The following is a 21,158-nucleotide window of genomic DNA, read 5'->3' as shown; positions in this document are numbered from 1 at the left end:
CTGGGGGGAGATCCGTGCCCAGAGTCCGGTCAGCTGCCATGCTCCTAGCAGGGGGGCAGCCAGGCTCCTGGCAGGGAGATCCATGTCTGCTTGGCTACCCCGTTCCTGGCAGGGAGCCAAGAAGCCCAGTGCAGCTCCCCCATTCCCAGCGGGGACATCTGCACACACAGTCTGGTCGGCTGCCGTGCTCCCAGTGGGGAGCTGAGAACCCAGGCAGCAGCCCAAGTCGGAGCTGGGAGCCCAGGCGGCAGCCTGGCTTGGAGTGGAGAGCTGGGACCCTGGGGGGGGCAGCAGGGTTTTGAGCAGAGAGCCCAGGCAGCAGCTTGAGCTGGGAGCCTGGGTGGCAGCCTGGCTTAGAGTGGAGACTGGGCAGCAGCCCAGCTGGGGAGCTGGGATCCAGCTTTCTTTGAAATTGATAAGAACGACAGCCAATAGATGTAAGTAATGCAGTGTCTGTAGGGACACCGATATAAGCCCTGTGCCTCTTGTGGAGGTGGAGTTATGTCGGTGTAGTAGGGCACTTATATCGGCGGGAGCAAATGTAGTGCATACACTAACATAATTAGGTCAACGTAAGCTGCCTTATGTCGACCTAATGCTGTAGTGTAGACCAGGCCTGAGCTGCAAACACTTTAGGCATATGCTTAACTACATACCTGAATAGTCCCATTGATGTGTGTTTGCAAGATTGAGGTTTAATCCTAGTAGATTTTTGATGGGACTGCTCTTCATGTACCACTGAGAGATTAATAGATTTTTCCCTAATATGGTTTATTTTATGTGAAATGCTTTCTAGGTGATAACTCTTAAACTGTAGCAAACTAGGATGAACTGTCTGTGCACTAATGGAAATAAGAGAAATTTTAATAAAATTTAAGCATTTTGACTGGATTCTGCGAGGTGCTGAGCACCCTCAATCCCATCTACATTCAAAAAAAAGGTTCATTTTTGTATGGAAGCAGTAAAACGCAATACATTCAGTTGATGTGGAAGGACATTTTGCATGTATACTGTTCTTGGGATGAATTAAGCATCAAATTCCTTACATTAGATTTTTATTCTTTTTCCTTATGATTCTCTGTTTCTGTTGCTCAACTGGAACAAGGGAGATCTGGTGCTAATTTTGGGTCTGATTTAACCTCCAATTGAAGTCAAGGAAGTTCAGCCTGATCTTGTGAATTGCTGAGGCATTCCATGTTGAGCTTTTAATTTGAACACTACCTGTTTAATCTAGGTTTACAGAGAGGTTTTAATATTTAAGTTTTAGTTAAATGTTTTAATGGTGACTTATAAGTGTTAGATTAACTATAAAGTTTTAAAAAAATCTATAGCTCTTCTGCAAGATTCCAAACAACGACAAAAGTATATAGCCATTGTGTACAATGTCTCAAATTCTATTAAAATACATCGCTATTTGTCCAGAAAGACATTGTTGCCTTAGAATCCTGAGAAATTTAAACTGAGGACTTCTTGGTCTCCATACTAGTGTGTGTGCCCTCATAGTTATCATAAATAAAGGTTTCAAAGAGCCATTCTGTGATGGGTTGGACCCCTTCGGAAGCTACCTGATAGACTCAGTGGTATCTCAGCACATCTGTTCAGCCAGCATGGGCCTCCTTTAACCTGTCTTGCTGAACCAGGCTCTTAAAACCTCCTCTAACACACACACAGGCAGGGCCACACCCAGCTGCAGATCAGCTCTGGGAAGACTCAGCTTAAGGGATTGCTCCAGCACTCAGATGTCCACCTCCCTTGGAGTGCAGACAGACCCAAAGAGATATTATGAAATTTGCCCCCTCCCTCAATGTGGAGAGAGGTGTGCACACTTCTTGCCCCCCCCCCCCGTTAGAAATTACAGAAATTGGGTTTAATAATAAACCAAACAAATTTTATTAACTATAAAAGGCAGATATTAAGTGGTAAAAGGGGTAACAAACAGAACAAAGCAGATTACTAAGCAAAGGAAATAAAACATGCAAACTAAGCTAGTTTCACTAAAGAAATTGGTTACAAATAGTATTTCTTACCCTAGATATTGTTGCAGGCAGTTTGCAAAGTTTCTGTGGTTCAGAGTTCCAGTTATATTCCTTTTCAGACTGAACCCCTGTCTCAGTCTGGACCCCCTTCTTCTCGCTCTCCCCCCCTCCCCCCCCCGCCTGCCTTCTTGCAGTCTTTCTTCTTGGGCAGACAGACCATGGAAAGGAGTAGTCTTGTTTGCCTTCCTCCCCACCCATAATTAGGGCTCTAGTTAAAACAAAATTCTGCATATGATTGTACAGCAATTAGGTCTGTTGAGAGAGGACAGAAGGAGTGAAAGTTCCAATCTTTGCAAGGTGGCCTAGTGGTTACGGTGCTGGACTTGGGAGTCAGGAGACATAGGTTGTTATCCCAGTTCTGAGACTGACCTGCCTTGGGCAAGTTACTTCTATGCTTGTTTCCTCTTTCATCCTTCACCTATCTTGTCTATTTAGATTATAAGCTCTTTGGGTGCAGCGACTGTCTCTCACAGCAATTAAACACCCATTGCTGGCCTGGGTCAGCTGACTTGGGCTCGTGGGGTTCAGGCTGTGGGACTAAAAATTGCAATGTGGAGGCTTGGGCTGGAGCCCAAGCTCTGGGACTCTGAGGGGGGAGAAGCCCTGACTCCAGCCCAAGTCTGAATGTCTACACTGCAATTTTTAGCCCTGCAGTCTGTGCCCTGCGAGCCAAATCAGCTGACCCAGGCCAGTCACAACTGTGCGCTGGGTCTTTTATTCCAGTGTAGACGTACTCTGTGCATGTATGTACAGGTCTGTTGCAACTCTGATCTCAGATGGGGCCTCTAGGAACAATAAATAATAATTAATATTGTGGCTTTCCATGAACTTGAGTCTTATATAGTGCTCTTTTTCTTTCTATCTGCTATTATTATGTACATACATACATTACTCTCTCTCCAAACCGGATTTATTTATTTTAAGTGAAAATCCCTTCCACATCTACTTGCAAGTCCTTGCTCTAAAGACCTTGCAGGCCAACGATGAAATCAGACCAACCGGTGGATATTTTCTTATGTTCTAGTATTTAAGAGTTGAAATAATTTAGGGCTTGATCATGCAAACAGTTATACGTATGTGTACCTATTGCTGCATGAAGTGCCATTGTTTTCCGTTCTCATGGGCAGAACTTTGCAGGATTAAGCCATAAGTATCTTTAATTGCAAAAGCTTAATGTTTCAAACCATTTCACTGACCTGCAGTTTTTGTTTTTGTTTATAGAACAGCTTGTAGTGGGATCCTCTAGGCAGCCTGATGAATCATGGGAAAAGGATTATGATTCCTTTGTTCTTCCCCTTCTTGAAGACCAGCAACCATGTTATGTATTATACAGATTAGATTCTCAGAATGCTCAAGGATATGAATGGATCTTCATTGCATGGTCACCAGATCATTCTCATGTAAGTAATATTAATGTCTTCGTGTTGTTAAAAACACATTGTCCAAAAGTCTGAAGGAGCTACAGATTTCCAAACTATCTGCAGTATCTTGGCCATCTGGTCTAAATCCCAGGTGAGCAGGAGCTGGCAGTGTTTTGGAGGTGGCCTGCTTAACTCTGGAAGGAAGTGGGCAAGCATCTTGAAATTTATTTCATGCTGATTTAGGAATTGTATTCGTTGGCTCCATATTGAGTCCAGCTGTTTTTAGCAAGAAAATATTTCCTGGGGACTTCTGCTCTACAAATACAGTGAATAAATAGATAGGCTTGTTGGCCTGTCTCAGGATTGGGTTGCAGAAGAGAAAAGGGGACAAGAAAAAATTGGGTAACCGAGGAACTCCAGAACGGTAAAGATTACAGTCTACTTAATGATAATTATGTATTGAAATAAAAGGTTTTATTAATATTAGATTTATTTAGCTGAAGAGTGTAAGTTTTTGATTTCATTAATTAAATTCATGAAAGGAAACACCATCTTTTTAGAAGCATTCAGCCATAAAATAAACAAGAACTTGAATATTTTCTGTGATACAGATGTGTCTTCCTCAAAAAGTCATTATCCTTTAAATCTACTTAAACTCCATCCTAATCAAGAAGGAAAATTGGATTAACAGGGCTGATTTATGGAGCTATTTCTGTTTGTAAGGCAGGTGACTATGCTTAGTGCTGCTTTTATAGGCTCCAGTAATTTTTTTTAATTAAGTTTTTCTTAAGTACATCTTAACTTGGATATTCCACTTCAGTATTTATCTTTTATTCCTTCTGTGGTTGCAATAGTTATTCAGATGCATTATTGAACCAAAACAGGGTAATGGGATGTTTGTAGGCTGTGTCGTCTCTCTCTTTTTTTTTTTAAGCCAGTTTCTTGCAACAACAGAATCTAGAACAGATATTTTTTTTTGAAAGATGTTACTATGTTATTTGTAACTTTTGCAAACATCCCCCATACTCTAAAAATTACCGTAACAGTTGCAATTTAGAATGACTTTGATTGGGTTGTTGTAAAACATCTCTCATCATACCCTTCAAATGCTTAATAGCATGTCAAATTATCACACTCCAAAGCTCATTGTACTGAGTGTATTCCTATAGCTTTAAATTGTAACTTATTCTTCTTGTAACTTTTATTTTGCTTTATGAAATATTTTAGAAGTCCAATAATAATTTTAGCATGAAAATGCACTAGCTTCCATGTACATAAAAAAATCAAAAGCAACTCTTTTGCAACATAACAGGTTCGTCAAAAAATGTTGTATGCAGCAACACGGGCAACTCTGAAGAAAGAGTTTGGAGGTGGTCACATTAAAGATGAAGTCTTTGGAACAACAAAGGTATATTTTTAATGTCAGCATATATGCTGTTTTTCAGGAATAATAAAATTCTTCTATGGGTTAAGTTGCATAGTAAAACATTTTAAATAATAATTGTGGTCAGATGTTCAGCTGCGTGCGTGTGTTATTCCAGCTCTGCGCAGATAGCTGGCACAGCAGATCTCAAGTGAACTGCTGAATAAGACCACAAGGCTTGGTTTAGTAGCGAAGGCGCCCGGCCAGGTTTATTATCGACGAAGCATGGTAATAGCACCTGGCAGACTCTACGAGGATACTAAGACATGTATGCCAATGACAATGGACTCAGCTCAATCAGTGGCAGGACTTTCCACTGCCCCCCTTTGTCCCCCTGGACAAAAAGACTCCCTCTGAGATACATCTTTATACACAGATACAAACAAGTTAAGTATCACCCTCTGACATATCGGGGCACCATCCATTGCCTTGTACCTGTAGGGTCGATCAAAACATCTCTGTTCATCATGCTGTCATCCTGACCTTATCCTTAAGATGGGTCAGTGTGTTCCTGTTATCTTTGGGGAAAGTACCGGTATCGAGGTGTTCTGGTACTACCCTTCTGGAATGTGCTTGCTTGAGTGCTTTGTGCCTCGCATCTCTTAGGAATGTGTGCTTTTGCAATATCAGCCCTATGTTTGCCAAATTCTGTGAGCAGGGCCTGCCTCTTGCTCACAACCTGAATTTGCTTTATATCAGCAAAGTTTTTTTGACCACTACTTTAGCCCAGGCCTCTAATACAAGGCCTTATGTTTCAGGCCCTCTTCTTGCTACAATAATTTAAATATAAATATTTTTTCCTTTTATTTAGAAAGAGAACAACAGTATAAAATGTGTACAGAACAGCATTTCTGTTTTAAGTGTCACTTTATTTTAAATTCCTTTTCCAAACAGTTTGTTTTGAGGCTGTGTATTTCTTGTGCTTAATTACTGTAAAAAGTAAACAGTCACCTCTAGGAACAGTTGGAGGATCTTCCCATTTTAAATTATTTCTTGACCAAGGATTCTACAATCGGGCCCAGTGAATTCTGATCATCTGTCAGGCTGCCACAAAGGCCTAAGCCTTTCCTTTTGCCCTGTGTCGGCAGATGTAGGAGCTTGTGTTGCAGTTGGAGTGCTCTTCTGCACAGATGATATCTTTAGAGAAAGGAAAAACATTTTGCCTTGTAATTCTACTTCTCTGAAGAGATCTTCTTGCAGGATTCTCACTCACAAATCCACTTGCCCCTTAGAGTTTGGAGGTTACTATTTAGAAGTGTCCCCCTTTGTGCACTTTTAATTTTTCTGAGACATCTTTTATTATTTTTCCCATATTGATCCTCTTGAATTGGCTTTTTCTTTCTGGGTGCTTCACCTCCCATGCAATAAATTGAACTGACTGGGGTGTAAGCATACTTAACCCTCGGTAGGAGATGGTGCATGACAGCCAGTTGAGGGAGCCCTCACTTACACCCTACCTTGTTATCCCTTGCCTTTAAGGGTAAAAAACCAAAATCTTGAGAGCTAGGAGAGTTCTGCTGGGCTCTCTACTGAGCTACGCCTGGGACTAAGAATCCTGCAAGATATCCTCAGAGAAGAAATGTTACAAAGTAGATAACTTCCCTTTGTAGAAGTTTGGCAGATGCTCCAACAGAACCCTTTTTAAATACCTTTTTGTTTGGGGGAATTTGGTTCATTTCAGAGGCAAAACAACAACCAGCCCACTTTTCATAAGGGTTTCTTTGAACCCAGGCAAAAATGTGATCCCTGGAAGGAATCGTTTAGAGCAGAATCCAGGAGCTAATGAATTCATTGATGGCATAGAAATCTTTGTTCTCTTTCAGGTAGAACAGGGTGGGGAAGGGGTAGAAGAGCGAGAGAGATGATCACATTTATTTTATTGTTATATATTAGCATTACATTTCCTTCTCTATTTGCATATGCTTTTATAGCTTACTATGTTCTGCCATCTCTTACTTTCATTATCCTCTCTCTGGATGTATCTATTTTTTTTAAATCTATTGTGGTCTTTGTCACACTCTTTCCTTCTTTCCCGTCAACCCATTGATTTTTCTCTCTACTTCCCTGTGTTTTTCATTTTTTTACCATCCATTTATCCTTCCCTCTTTCATTTTCATCCCTTACAATCTCATCCTCACTTCTCTAGCTTTTTATCCCTAAACATATTTATTCAGTAAGGTTCTAATGTGGGTATAAAGTTCTTAGTTGTGTTTCACGTCTGATTTACATTTCTGTAAAAATCCCAGCTTCTTCGAGTATTTGCTGGTGTGGATCCCACTCTGGCTGTGCATACACCTCATATGCATGACACTGGAATCTTTGAACAGCAGTGTTGGGTTTCACCTAGGCTGTGCATGTCTTGCTGCCCTCCCCAACATAAGGACACAAAGGGCATATCAGTTGTAACTATCTCTTACTTTCCTCTTACTGTCAGTGACAGAGACAAAAAAACAGACTGTGTCCAGCCACATGCTACTCCTTAGTATATTCTCCCCCTTTTCCTGTTTTAGATTCCAAGGAAAGGTAGAGCAGGATACTGGACCGAGCAGGATACTGGACCAAACATAGTTCCCATCACCAGTCTACCTCCCCTAGTTGAGAGCATAAGAAGAACTATTTGCCTTCGATCTACCCACAGAAATTGAGTGCAGAGCCTTCTTGTAATACAGGGGCAAGTGACACAGGATCAACTTCCTACTTTGTACCTAATAACACCAAAACAACCCCAGTACTTATATCTGGTACCAATGTGTCTGCACCAAATCCCTCAGTACCAACACTGACAATCAAAGCCCTAATAGTTCCAGCAGACTTGTTGTCAGAAGTCACTAGTTCTCCAGCACCATCATCTCATCCTCTGTACCGAGTACACAGCAGTCTAAGAGAGTCAGATAGCCTGGCCTTTTGAAGGCTACTCCCAAAGACAAAGATCTTAAGAAGCTAGAGCTCTCTGGGAGAAAGGGGTTATTCCTCTGCCGTTCTCTAATCACAAATAACAAATTACAAGCTCTGTTTGCTAAGTATGATTTTTTTATTTTTAACCTGGGACAAAGCATCTTCCTCAAGGTACCAGGGAGGAATTAAAATCTGTAATTGAGGATCTGCTAGTAGCAAAAACATCTCTGCAAGCAGCCATGGATGCTTTGGACATGGCGGCTCAATCCATGGCCATTGCAGTCACAATGAGGAGAACATCCTGGCTACAAGCATCAGATATCCAAAAGGAGGTGCAGAATACCATTGAGGACCTGCCCTCTGAGAGCATAGACATATTCATCACCCATACAGATGATGATTTTTATTTGCTGAAGGATTCCATAGCCACTTTATGATCACTAGCTATACCCCTGCCTCATTGCGGAAGCCCTTCGGATACCAAAGCCAGACCAGGTAGAGAACACCCAGTTATTCTCAACAACAGCCTGCTGATTGAGGGGGCTGGAGAACATGGCTTATGAGGAGAGGCTGAGGGAACTGGGATTGTTTAGTCTGCAGAAGAGAAGAATGAGGGGGGATTTGATAGCTGCTTTCAACTACCTGAAAGGGGGTTTCAAAGAGGATGGATCTAGACTGTTTTCCGTGGTAGCAGATGACAGAACAAGGAGTAATGGTCTCAAGTTGCAGTTGGGGAGGTTTAGCTTGGATATTAGGAAAAACTTTTTCACTAGGAGGGTGGTGAAGCACTGGACTGGGTTACCTAGGGAGGTGGTGGAATCTCCTTCCTTAGAGGTTTTTAAGGTCAGGCTTGACAAAGCCCTGGCTGGGATGATTTAGTTGGGAATTGGTCCTGCTTTGAGCAGGGGGTTGGACTAGATGACCTCCTGAGGTCCCTTCCAACCCTGATATTCTATGATTATCCCACTAGAAAGAAGCTTGGGTTTTCATGACAGAAACCATGGTCATCTGTAACCACCAGCTTCATGCCCTCCTACGAGACTGGGGTTGTGGAGCTCGGGGCTTCAGCCCTGCGGCAGGGTGGTGGGGGTAGGAGCTTCTGCCAGAAATGACTGGTGTCTGCTGGGGGGAGGGGGCACAATGTAAAGGGTCCCCCCAACAGCTTGAGTCATGCTCCCCGCCCCTTACCCTCAGCCCACTCCCTGCAGCTCCCAGGTATTAGCTCCGTGTGGAGAGGCAGCAGCAAACCACTGGGAGCTGCACGAAGGGGCTGTTGCTTTAGCTCCGTGAGGAGAGGCAGCAGCAAAAGCAGCGGCTCTGTCTGCAGCTTCCAGCTATTTGTCGCTCTCTCACCCCATGGCAGCAGCTCCCAGCTTGCTGTGGGTTGGGGTGCGATGGTACCATGTGACCAAGCAGGGCCAGTGCGTTGCCTCTGGCTTCTGCCCAATGGGGAGGGGCCCCCCCATGGGCCAATGGGCTGAAGCCTTGAGTCCTGGCAGGCACACTTCGGCTCTTGAATTTCTGAAGATTGTCGTATGCAGCTCAGAGGGTCAGCTAGTTTGGCCATCCCTGCAATATTTTTCACTGTGTTAGGCAGTAGTCTCAGCACACCAGCAGGAATCAGGGTCTCCTGTATGCATTTCCTCCAATTCCTTTCATACCCAGAGTGATAAGAAAAATCAGACAGGTTTAATAGCTTTTTAGTCATCCAGACAGTTCTGACTGACTGATCTAATTCAGTAACTCAGCCTAAAATACATTTGCAGACTTGACATATCACAGAAATCAGCCAAATTCTACATTCAGACCTGAAACCATTACTTCTAACAGCCTGGAAGTTGGCTGGCTAAGTACTACTGAGAGATTGTTTGTTGTAGGTATGAGAAATCTTACTACAAAGCAGGAAGCCCTCCATAAGGGGAACCCAATCCTCAGAATGGAAACGATTCTCAATCTTTGCAGAGCTGTGACCCTTTGGAGAGCCGTATCCCCAAGATTTTGGCTATATTCTGTACTTGAAACTTTCTGGATTCTCCATCACTTTCATTAGGATCCGCCTTGCAGCAATTTCAGCATGCCAGCCTCTGGTTCAAAAGTTTACTGCACCAACACAAGCTGGTCCAATAAAAGATAACATCTCACCCACCTTGAGCCTCTGGTTCAGTCATACTCAGTATTCTTCCACCCTACTATTTCTAGATTTTTTTTTTTTTTTTTTTTTTTTTTAAATTTTCTCTCCGAGGAGAGAAATAAATAGTGTAAAATTAACTTTCCCTCCACTCAGGGAGTACCCTTGTTTTTGAGATCTCGTATTGTGCTTGTGAGTCTCGTGGAGCCCCCCAACCCATTTGGATCTCTCGGTGATTGCTCTCTTCACCACTTTACTCTCCAGATGGCCTTTTGGTGGCCTTTCTATCATCTGGAAGAGTCAGTGAACTCCAAGTCCTCATGGCCAACCCTCCTCATAGCATATTCAATCAAGATAAGGCTGGTGTCGAGACTTCATCCTAAATGTATTCCCAAAGTAGTTCCCATTTTTCCATTTAACCCAGTTGATAGAAAACTGGGGGAATCATTCTTAAACTCCATTCCACTCCAGGGGAGAAGAAACTCCCCACCATAGATGTTTCTAGGGCCCTGCTATGTTGCCTAAATAGTACAAAGAAAGCCTTCTAGATAAGCTTCCTATCTTTTTATTGCACTAAATAATATTGTTTAGGGACAATCCTTATCTTCTCAGAGATTATTTAAATGGATTATGCAGTAGGGATGTAAAATATTAACCGGTAAGCGTTAGGCTTACCGTTAACCAACCTTAACCCTCTGCATGCTGGCAGGAGCGGCCCCGCCCCCACCCCGGGCCAGCTGGAACACCCCCAGCCCCTCTCCCTTTAATCAGTTAAAGGATATAATTTTAAGGTTACATCCCTATTATGCAGTGTATTTCAATCTGTTCCCTCATGGCAGGTGTACCTCATCCCCCGAAATATCAATTCAGTCAACCAGAGCTCAGGCTGCCTCCTCTGCACATTTATGGGAATATTCCCATATCTGACATCTGGAAGGTAGTGTAGTTGTAGCCATGTAGGTTGCAGAATATTAGAGAGACAAGGTGGGTGAGGTAATATCTTTTATTGGACTAACGTCTGTTGGCGAGAGAGACAAACTTTCAAGCCACACAGAGCTCTTCCTCAGGAAGCCGCTTGGGGCAAGAAGTACAAGGCATTGGTAAGACCTCATTTGGAATACTATGTACAGTTCTGATCATCCATGTTCAAGAAAGATGCATTTAAACTGGAACAATTGCAGAGAAGAGCTATAAGGATGATCTGGGGGCTGGAGGGCCTATTTTATGACAGAAAAGTGGAAGAGTTTGCTTGTGTAGTCTTGCAGAAAGAAGGCTGAGAGAGGATATGAATGCCCTGTATAAACACATTGGGGGGTAAATACCAGGGAGGGTGAAAAGCCATTTAAGTTAAAGGATAATGTTGGTACAAGAAAAAGGGATATAAACTGGTCATGAACAAAATCAGGCTGGAATTAAAAGAAGGTTTCTAACTATCAGAGGGGTCAGGTTCTGGAACAGCCTCCCAGTAGGAGTTGTGGGGCAGACAACTTAATTAGTTTTAAGAGCGAGTTGGACAAATTTATGAGTGCAGTTTGTATGATGGGATTGGTTTGATAGTGGGGGCATGGCTCAACAGCCCTGAGGCTTTGTTCCTAAATTTCATGCTATAGGGTTTCTGCCAGCCACCAGCAAGGCCAGAAATGGATTTTTCCCCTAATGTGTATTTTTGAAGTTTTTTTTTTTTTTTTTTTTTTTTTTTTTTAAATCTCCTTTCTCTGAAGCATCAGGGATGGCTACAGCTGGAGATGGGACACTGGGCGGGGTGGGCCAAGGCTCTTGGGTGGCACCGAGCATTCTCTCTCTCAGGTGGTTTGCTGGCTCATTCTTCCTCACATATCCAGGGTCTAGCTGATCACCATATATGGGGTGAGGAAGGAATTTTCACCCAGGTCAGATTGCGAGTGACCTTGGGGTGGTTTTTCTTTTGCATTTCTCTGCACCATGTGGGAACAGGTCACTTGTCAGGATTATCTGTGTATATCTCACATAATCATTTCCTTGCCATTACAAGGGCCTCAAGCACTCTTATTCTCTGCCTGTGGCACATAAAAGTCTAGTCTCCTGTGGGCTGTAATTCTTTGGCTAATTTCAGTTGTTGGATTTAGTGTGTGTGCGCTGTGTGGTGATGGTGGCATGTGATATATGGGAAGTCAGACCACAGTGGTTCTCAACCTATTTACCATTTTGGGCCACATCCAATACTGTCTGTATGGCCCTGAGAATGTCACATGGGCTGCAGCTTTGTGCTGATTGGGCTGCAGGTTGAGAACCACTGGACTGCATGATCTAGTAATCCCTTCTGGCCTTAAATTCTGACTCTGTAACCATGCCTTTGACCTGGACTTGAGATCAGATGCCAAATTTGAGAAGGCAGTGTTACAATCATAGTTAGTGACAGCTAGGACCTCTTGATTCCATTTTCCACATGGGGTACTGTTAGCTGTTCACCTAGAGAGGGATCCATGTGGACAAATACTCAAAGAAAGAATTGTTACTTCCCAGCAATAACTGTGGTTCTTCAAGATGTTCTGTCCATGTAGATCCCCAAACTCACTCCTATATCTGCTTCTTCAGTCTTCTCTAGTTGTGATTCTGGATTAGTGAGGAACTGAGGGATGGCTCTGGCCACTCTGCCCTTTATGCCCTCATGTGGGGAGGTCATGAGGATATGCAGGGCCCAAAAAGACTCAAAGATTTTGGTCTCGTACTCATGAGGTGAATGCACACTTAGAGTGGGATCCACACAGACTAAACATATCAAAGAACCACAGATTCTGTAAAGTAAATTAACTGTTCTTTCCCTTTCTTCCTTCCGAGTATTAAGTATCTTCAAAGAAAACTTAACTGAAGAATCATTGATGCCAAATACTGATTCTGTGTTTTTCAGGATGATGTTTCGTTGAATGGATACAGAAAATACTTGATATCACAGTCCTCCCCTGCCCCTCTAACTGCAGCAGAAGAGGAACTTCGGCAAATTAAGATTAATGAGGTACTACATTGGGAAGACAGGCAGGGGGATGAGTGGAGAATTCCTGAAGTATTGTAAGAGGAAGCTTGCAGGAGGAGAGAAGCAAACAAGTCGAAAGTTTTCAGAAAGCCTGCAGGGTGGGACAGGGACACACAGACTAGGGTTGGGCATTTGACCAGTCCAAAAAATAACTGGCCAATTGACTGGTCAAATAATGTAAAAAATGATCCAATATTTTCAAGTACTAACTTATTAGCACAGTAACAAAAAAGAATAAGACTTAGCCTTAGATAGATACTTGTGCCCAATTACCACCCCCCCAAAAAAAAAACCTAATTGAGTTATGTTAGCTCAGAAAAACATGAAACACAATGAAAAGAAAATTATAACAAATGAAAGAATAATCATATCACCTTTTTCAGTAATGTTAGGTTAGCATTTAAATGTGAACGTTATTCAAGACTGAACAGTTACAAAAGAAAAGAATAAATAAATAAAACACATAGCAAATATAAAAGGAAAAGCCATTTTTAAATGCACTTCTGCTTAGTAGGCAGGAGTCCAACTCTTTAAGCAGTTTAGTGGTTGTCCATCTTTTTTCTGTGTGTTGGGGGAGGAGGTTTAATGGCTGTTAAGCCTCTGTTCCCTTTCCTGCTCCCTTCCGAGTTGATTTCTGTATGTTTGTCTAGTCAGTTTAGATTATAAGCTCTTCAAGGCAGGGAACCGTGTCTTTTAACTTGTTTAATGTGGTCTGTAAACCACTATGTACATTGATGGCCTGATATACAAATAAAGCTATACATACATACTTGACCATACCAACCAAACATGAGGCTCAGCTTTCAGTTAGTTCTCCTTTCCCCCCCAATAGGTGAATAGCAGGTAGTGAGTGATCATGTGAGTGATCAAGACTTTTAAGTAGGTTTGCTAACAGAGGCTGCTGCCTACATCAGGACATTCTTGCTGGAATATTTGACAGTTTGGCTGCAGTCAACTGACATTACTTGACTGGTCAATTGACTGGCTTGCCGAGCCGAAGCACAAAGAATGTCATATTTTTAGTTACTAACTGGGATTTAAATGTATACTTTAACACATACAATATGTGCAGTGTGATTTAGCATTGCCCCAAATACTTTAATCTTTTCATTTCCTGTTTTGTATGATTTTAGATTTTTAAACTTTAATGTTGCATTAACTTCAGTTTTTGATTTTAATATTAACATCTTGGGTTTATTTCGATTCAAGTCTAGCCCTTTTAATGTTGTACTTCAGTGATGATGATGAACATAAATCAACCACAGGAAAATGCTTGTGTGGCTTTGGAAGATATAGTCTATATATAAATAAGCTGCCGAGGTAAATTCTGATCAGTTAGATTTGGAAAATAAAATACAGAGCACAGAGTTCATTTTATGGAACATTGCACATGTGGACAATAGTTCTTCTCTGAAAAGTGACTCTAAGTGACATAATTGGTTTCCATGTTTGTAGGCTTTTGATGAGTTCCATATCAAATCTGCTAAGTTTACAAGAAAATACGTTTTTTTCTAACTGCCAGCCAGCACTAGGATTCCACCTGGAATATGAAAGTCAAGCTGTTTTCTTTCTGGTTTGTACATAATCATCAGTATTAAAGATTCTGAAATTGCAACTTAACTAATTATTCTGTTGATACTTCAGCACTGCAGAGAGCTTAGAGTTATGGGAGAATGATATAAAAAAACAGAAAATTGTGGGGGTTTTTTTGTTTTTGTTTTTTGAAAAGTAAGCAGATGTGATTCTATAAACATAAAAAGGAACAGATCTGTTGAGTAAGGCAATGCCATTTTAGTCATTTTTTTAAAATCTCTGTCACTCACTGAATGCAGAATGAAATAGTACTTACTGTGAGACTAAAATCTGTGTGAATACTTTGACGATTTTAGATTATAATTAAACTGATTTATATTAATTCCAGGTACAAGTGGAAGTCGGTGTAGATACCAAGCATCAGACACTGCAAGGAGTAGCATTCCCTTTGGCTAAGGAAGCTATTCAGGCTTTGGAAAAACTGAAAAATAAACAGCTCAACTATGTGCAACTGGCAAGTACAAAATATTGCATTTAATTATTGTACAGAATACAATTATACAGTAGTTTAAATTGTGCATGTATGAATATGTACTGCAAATGTTTAATTCAGAATAGGATTCTAAATTATCTGTTTTCTCATATCAGGTTCTCTGTTTATGCTGCTCTCTGTATCTGCTCTAACTTGTGTTTGTTTAACAGCAAATTGATATAAAAAATGAAACTATTGTTTTGGCCAGCACACTCCATACTGAACTTAAGGATTTGCCAAACAGGATTCCAAAGGATTCTGCACGCTATCATTTTTTCCTTTATAAGCATTCCCATGAAGGAGATTACTTGGAATCCATAGGTATGAGAATTCCTATATATGAAATTTCATTTGTTCATTTCATATAACTTAGAAGTAATCTTGAGATGGGGAAGATGGTATGTAAATGATAAAATTTGCTGCATAGTTTCAGTGGTCAAGGCTTTCAAAAGTGGCCACTGATTTTCAATGTTCTTTGAGTGTCAGACTTTGAAACTGCTTTAAGAAGGCCTGATTTTTGGAAAGTGCTGAACACACTCTGAAAATCAAGAACTTTTTAGAGTGTCTCCAGTTGGGCACCCAAAACCATTGTTCACTTGAAAATATTGGCCAATATCTTTCCATTCATTGGTCACTTATAAGTTTACATTGTAACTAAAGAAGTGTAGTGCTGTTATTTCTTCCCCTTCAGACTTTGTAGAATATTTTGTTTAAATGTCTGTCACAAGTCATGATTTTAAGGTAATAGTTCTTACACCATTTTCATTCTGCAGTATTTATCTACTCTATGCCTGGGTATACGTGCAGTATTCGAGAACGGATGCTATACTCTAGTTGCAAGAGCCCACTGTTAGAAATTGTAGAAAGACAACTGTGGATGCAGATAATTAGAAAGGTAAGCATATTAGAGGTCCCATATCTGTTCAGTGAGGGAAGAACATTAATTTCCTTTATCTTGAGTTTTATCTTCTGTATGGCTGAATTTTGTTGGTTAATGGACTTGCGTGTCAATATTAAAAATGTTTGAGACCAAATAACCAAGCTGAGCCAATTTGTCTATAAAGAAAACAATATGATACAAGAAAGAAAGTTTAATACATCACCAGTCCTTCTGGGAAGCAGGTTCTCACTGCATGTTCAGTTAACGTTACACAGAATGTGTGATCCCAAAATACACCCCCAAAACGACCTCTGTTTATATTAGACCTGTTTACAAGTAAGAAGCACTGTATACGTCACCCCTAGGACTAAATTTTCTCCAATTACCTTGTTTTACTGGTACCATGGTATACCCCTCTTATCTCTTGTTTTCGAACACCGCATTCCAAACTAGTTGGGTCATGAAGGCACTCCCCTACCTCTACCAGGGTAGAATATTTACATATATTACCTTTGACAGGTTTCCCATTTGCCTATGCAAAATGTTGACTTGTACTTTTACATGGTATTGTGGGATACTTAAGTGAGCAAGAGAAGGCATAATACAATTTATGATTACCCCACAGTTAATATAATATACCATGTGTATAATACCTATTAATACGTGAGTGTAGCCTGTATGCATTGGCTAACAATGGTTTATGAGGTCAAGCAAAATTTTTAGGGCTGTCAATTAATCGCAGTTAATACATGCGATTAATGCAAAACAAATTAACTAGATTTAAAAAAAAGTTTCGATTAATCGTAGTTTAAATTGCCCTGTTAAACCATAATAGAATACCAATTTAAATTTATTATAAATATTTTGCAATGTTTTTCTACATTTTCAAATATATTGATTTCAATTACAACACAGAATACAAAGTGTACAGTGCTCACTTTATATTATTTTTTATTACAAATATTTGCACTGTAAAAAAGATAAACAAAAGAAAATGTATTTTTCAATTTACCTCATACAAGTCCACTCAGTCCTACTACTTGTTCAGCCAGTCACTACGACAAACAAGTTTGTTTACATTTACAGCAGATAATGCTGCCCACTTCTTATTTACAATGTCGCCTGAAAGTGAAACAGGTGTTTGCATGGCAGTGTTATAGCTGGTGTTGCAAGATATTTATGTGCTAGATGCGCTAAACATTCACATGCTCCTTCATGCTTCCATTTGTAGGCTCTAAAGTATTGTTTTATTTCTGAGTGCAGTTATGTTTTAAAAAAATTTTCTACATTTGTAAGTTGCACTTTCATGATAAAAAAAATTACACTTTCAAAAACAATTAATTTTAGGCAGTGACCCTGTAACTTTAATTGCTATCTTAAGCACCTTAATTAGTGCAAACTAGGATTTGTAAATAAGTGCATGTCTTTTCTTATAAAGAATTCCAGTCCTGTATTACCATAAAGAAAAAATTGCTTCTAAACTCAAGAACTGATAATATTCTATGGGGCTCTTCAAGGACTGCAGTACATCAGGTCATGTTCTTAAACTGCAGATGCTACAAATGGGGGCGAGCTTTTTAATTTTGTTTCTGTGGATCACATTTCAGTATTAAAATCATGGCAGGATTAATAGCAACCAGAGATTCTCTTTCATTGCAATGCTTATCTATTGAAGCTATGTCAAAAGTAACTTTGTATATACATATTTCTTAGATAGAGGTCAATATGCTCTCCTTTCTTTAAAATTAAATAACGCCCTGACATGACCTTTGAAATGACTAGGAAAAGTATTCCTGAGGATTTGTTTGACCTCTTGCTGCAAAGTAGTTGCTGATGGATCTATTACTGGCCCTGGTTGGGGTGTCAGGAAATTCTAAATGCTCAGTGGTACAGGATCAAAGAATTTTTCAGAGATCTAAATTCATACAATAAAACCTGTGGATTTTGGCTTGAGAACAATAGTTTTCTTCCAGGCAGGGCTGTGTTTTGACACTTTTATAGGTAAAGATTTTAATTTATTATAGTTTCTTCCTTGTCTGAATAGTTACACTGGGCTGGGCTGCATTAGGCTGCAGATCATTCAGGTCCATTTTACTCTCTCTGCAGGGAAAGCAACATGTATATTGGTTGCCTTTACAAATATTATTTTTAAAACACTTTTATTAGGTAAAATGGTTGTTTTTCTACTAAAAGTTGAAAGGTTGTGATAGAATATGAGATTTGAAGGAGTTTCTTCCAACATGAGATACATTTGTGTTGTACTCCTGAAAAACAAAATGGGAAGCTAAACCACGAAAACTGCATACCAGTAAGGGTCTGACAAACTCAAAAAGAAATGTAGTTATGTTCAGTTTTGTAGAGGGCGCTGGACACACATGAATTAAGGGTCAGCATTTCACTTTGAACTCTGAACTTTCTTGCTTATGTTTGTTTGAATATCGTTTTAGTGCTTCAGTAAATATAAACTCTTTCACAAGTTGTTAGTAAAAATCATGAAATACATTTAACTGTCTCTTATCCTCCTTGGCAGATTGAAATAGAGAATGGTGATGAGTTAACTCCTGACTTCCTTTACGAAGAGGTTCATCCAAAACATCATGCACACAAACAAAACTTTGCTAAGCCAAAAGGTCCTGCAGGAAAAAGGGGAATCCGAAGACTAATTAGGGGTCCTGCAGACTCTGAAACACCTACTGATTAAAATCTATTACTTGCACTGGTAATAATACACTACAATAGGAGATGAAAAATTCCAATGTTTAGTAATGAGCTGAAATCATTCCACACCGAGATATGCTAGAAATAAGCCTTGTTTTTCCATAGCACTTATCTGGCTCTGCCATTTTAGAGTTTATATTGTTCATATACTGTGGAAGAGTTGTTCATCAGTTCAGAACTAGAAAAGGATTACAAAACTAGTAGTGCTTTATTTTTAATTATTTAATAGCTATACACTTTATAATAAACTCCTGATCTCTGTACTGAATATTGATTCTATGTAATCTGCAGTCAGTTCTTACTATTGGGTTAACTGTCACTGTGGGGCTAGATTTGCAAACATTTACTCACACGAGTAGCCCACTGAAGCTAATGAGAGTACTCATTTGAGTAAAGATGTGCAGGAGTGGATTCTGTAGCAATGTTCCAAATAAAGACTTATTTTTTTTTCCTTGCAGCCATCATGAAGGAAAACATTTTATTGTATGTAATGTCTGTCTCTGAATAGAGAAGCTGAATGAAACTAGTATACCTGATGCAAATATTCAGGAATAGCTAGATTATTTTTCACACAGAGGTTTTGCTGCTTGAAATTAACTTCTAGTTTTGTGGAACTGTTATTTAAAGAAATCTGACATTGAAAGCACTAGAATTATTCATACTTTTATACCACCCTTAAACTGTTATGTACTGTATGATCAAGTAAAACATTACAAATTTGCATAAGTCAATGCATTCAGTCAATTATGGAGCTGCTCTAAAATCACTATATTAAAATGTTTCTAAATCATGCTGTTAAATTATATTACCTGTACACTCTGATGCAAAATTGTTTATGCTTAGTAAAAGGCTTCATGATACTGAATCAGTTCTTGAAAGAAAACAAATTGATTACAAATGGTTTTCCAGTGCATTTGCCATTTCTACTGCAATATAATAAATACATTATGAAGGCAGCTTTTTTCCTTGGATTTGTAAATGTTCATGCTATTTAATTTCAAAACATTCAATTTGTTTAAAAAAACCTGCTGGCAGAAACTTAATAGCTTTCACTTTAGTCCTTTTATTGTTTTTCTAAATCAGCTACTAAAATAAGCCAAGGAGAGTCTAAATTTGCTTTAACTAGATCTAATCTGTTCAATAGGAATAGCAAAAATACACATTTCATAATAAATAGGTAAGAAAATCAAGTATTAGACACGTCAGTTAAGTTCTGGATGAGCTTAAATAATTAAAATGTGCTTAAATGTGACAAATGGTCCAGTGGTCAAAGTATATTCCTAATAATGCAGTGGTTCTCAAACTTTTGCATTGCTGACCCCTTTCACACAGCATGCCTGAGTGTGACCCTCCTTATAAATTAAAAACACATTTTTTATGTTTAACACTATTATAAATGCTGGAGGAGAAGCAATATTACGGGTGGAGGCTGACAGCTGGTGACCCCCCCCATGTAATAACCTCACGATCCCCTGAGGAGTCACAACCCCCAGTTTGAGGATCCCAGTACTAATGGGACTTAGGTTTTTTTAAAGATCTAAATATAAAGGGTTTGCAGGTCTTCGATCATTTCATAATACATTCTAGGTGTTGGGCATGTACATTAACAGATGGCAACATCACAATTGTGCTTACTTTGTGGGGGATGTATTTTAATCTCATTTTCTGTGGAGATAATGCATTAGCAGTAATACTTCCTGGTGTGATTTACTTTAGCTCCACTGATTATTTCCATTATTAAAAATGGCTTGTTACCCAATCTGTTGAGACCGCACTGAACAATCTGAAAACTACAATAGAGACTTTTAAGTCTATTTTATACTGCAATAAAATTTTACATTTCAGCTATTTTTCAAAAATTGCGTATATTGTATCAGTGCTGTTCAATATATTTCTCTGATCCTCAGTTAATCCCCTTCCATCCCCTCACTGCTCTGATCTTCCTCCTTTGTCTCTTTTGCCCTCTTGTAGGGCAAAGAGGTGTGTTCTTCCATAGGTTTTTTTCCCCCTCTCTTCCCTGCACCTATCAGGTATGTCTCATGTTTTAGCTTAACAACATAATGTCTGTGTAGTATGTTGAACAAATCACTATAAAATTGCTAAGTGTTTATTTAAAATAACTGAATCAGGAGCTACTTAGTGCTCCCAACTCAATTTTTAAAAAATGTGAAGTTAGACCCTCATGATTAAAAAGCACTGCCACAGAAGAAACTTTAGAAACATACTTCAGCAGTGAAAATGTTTTTCTCACTGTTTTTCTGTCAGGAATTTATTAGCCCTGTACTTGTGGCTCAGTTGACTTGTGCATTTAAACTTTTACTTTGAAGTGGGAATATTAAAGGCTTTCATATTTTAGGTGTTATGGTTTTTGGTAATGAAATGGTGAAGTCTAGTTGGATATATGTAGGTAGTATTACTACACTGCACTACTAACTGGGTGAGGGTTAGAAATCTTGTGTGGGATGAAATTTAAGTTTTTGTTTTAAATGTAATTTTAAAAGGAAAATAATAAGACTAGCTGTGGTAATCCTGGGACTCAATCAAATAGAACATATGTGATCTGATCAATACAACTTTCTGAAGTATGGAGCTGTAGCGCCATTACTGCAGCCTATCCAGGGGAGCTGCTACAAAAGGGCAGA

At 39.7% G+C, this 21,158-nt stretch overlaps 1 protein-coding gene across 1 annotated transcript in view; it reads left to right on the top strand.

Moving 5' to 3' along the window:
• Positions 1-19,858, top strand: part of TWF1 (twinfilin actin binding protein 1) — a 29,766-nt gene extending 9,908 nt beyond the window's left edge. Inside the window, exons 3-9 of the mRNA XM_026648762.2 lie at positions 3,258-3,436; positions 4,710-4,805; positions 12,731-12,835; positions 14,775-14,900; positions 15,089-15,239; positions 15,692-15,813; positions 18,329-19,858. Coding sequence (XP_026504547.1) covers positions 3,258-3,436; positions 4,710-4,805; positions 12,731-12,835; positions 14,775-14,900; positions 15,089-15,239; positions 15,692-15,813; positions 18,329-18,499 — 950 coding nt within the window. The 3' untranslated portion in view covers positions 18,500-19,858. The remainder of the gene's footprint in view (positions 1-3,257; positions 3,437-4,709; positions 4,806-12,730; positions 12,836-14,774; positions 14,901-15,088; positions 15,240-15,691; positions 15,814-18,328) is intronic.
• The last annotated feature ends 1,300 nt before the right edge of the window (positions 19,859-21,158 follow it).

The sequence above is a fragment of the Terrapene carolina genome, unplaced genomic scaffold, assembly GCF_002925995.2.
Source record: "Terrapene carolina triunguis isolate 2854851 unplaced genomic scaffold, T_m_triunguis-2.0 Scaffold68, whole genome shotgun sequence".
Taxonomy (NCBI): Eukaryota; Metazoa; Chordata; order Testudines; family Emydidae; genus Terrapene; species Terrapene triunguis.
This window is presented reverse-complemented; position numbering and strand designations above follow the sequence as displayed.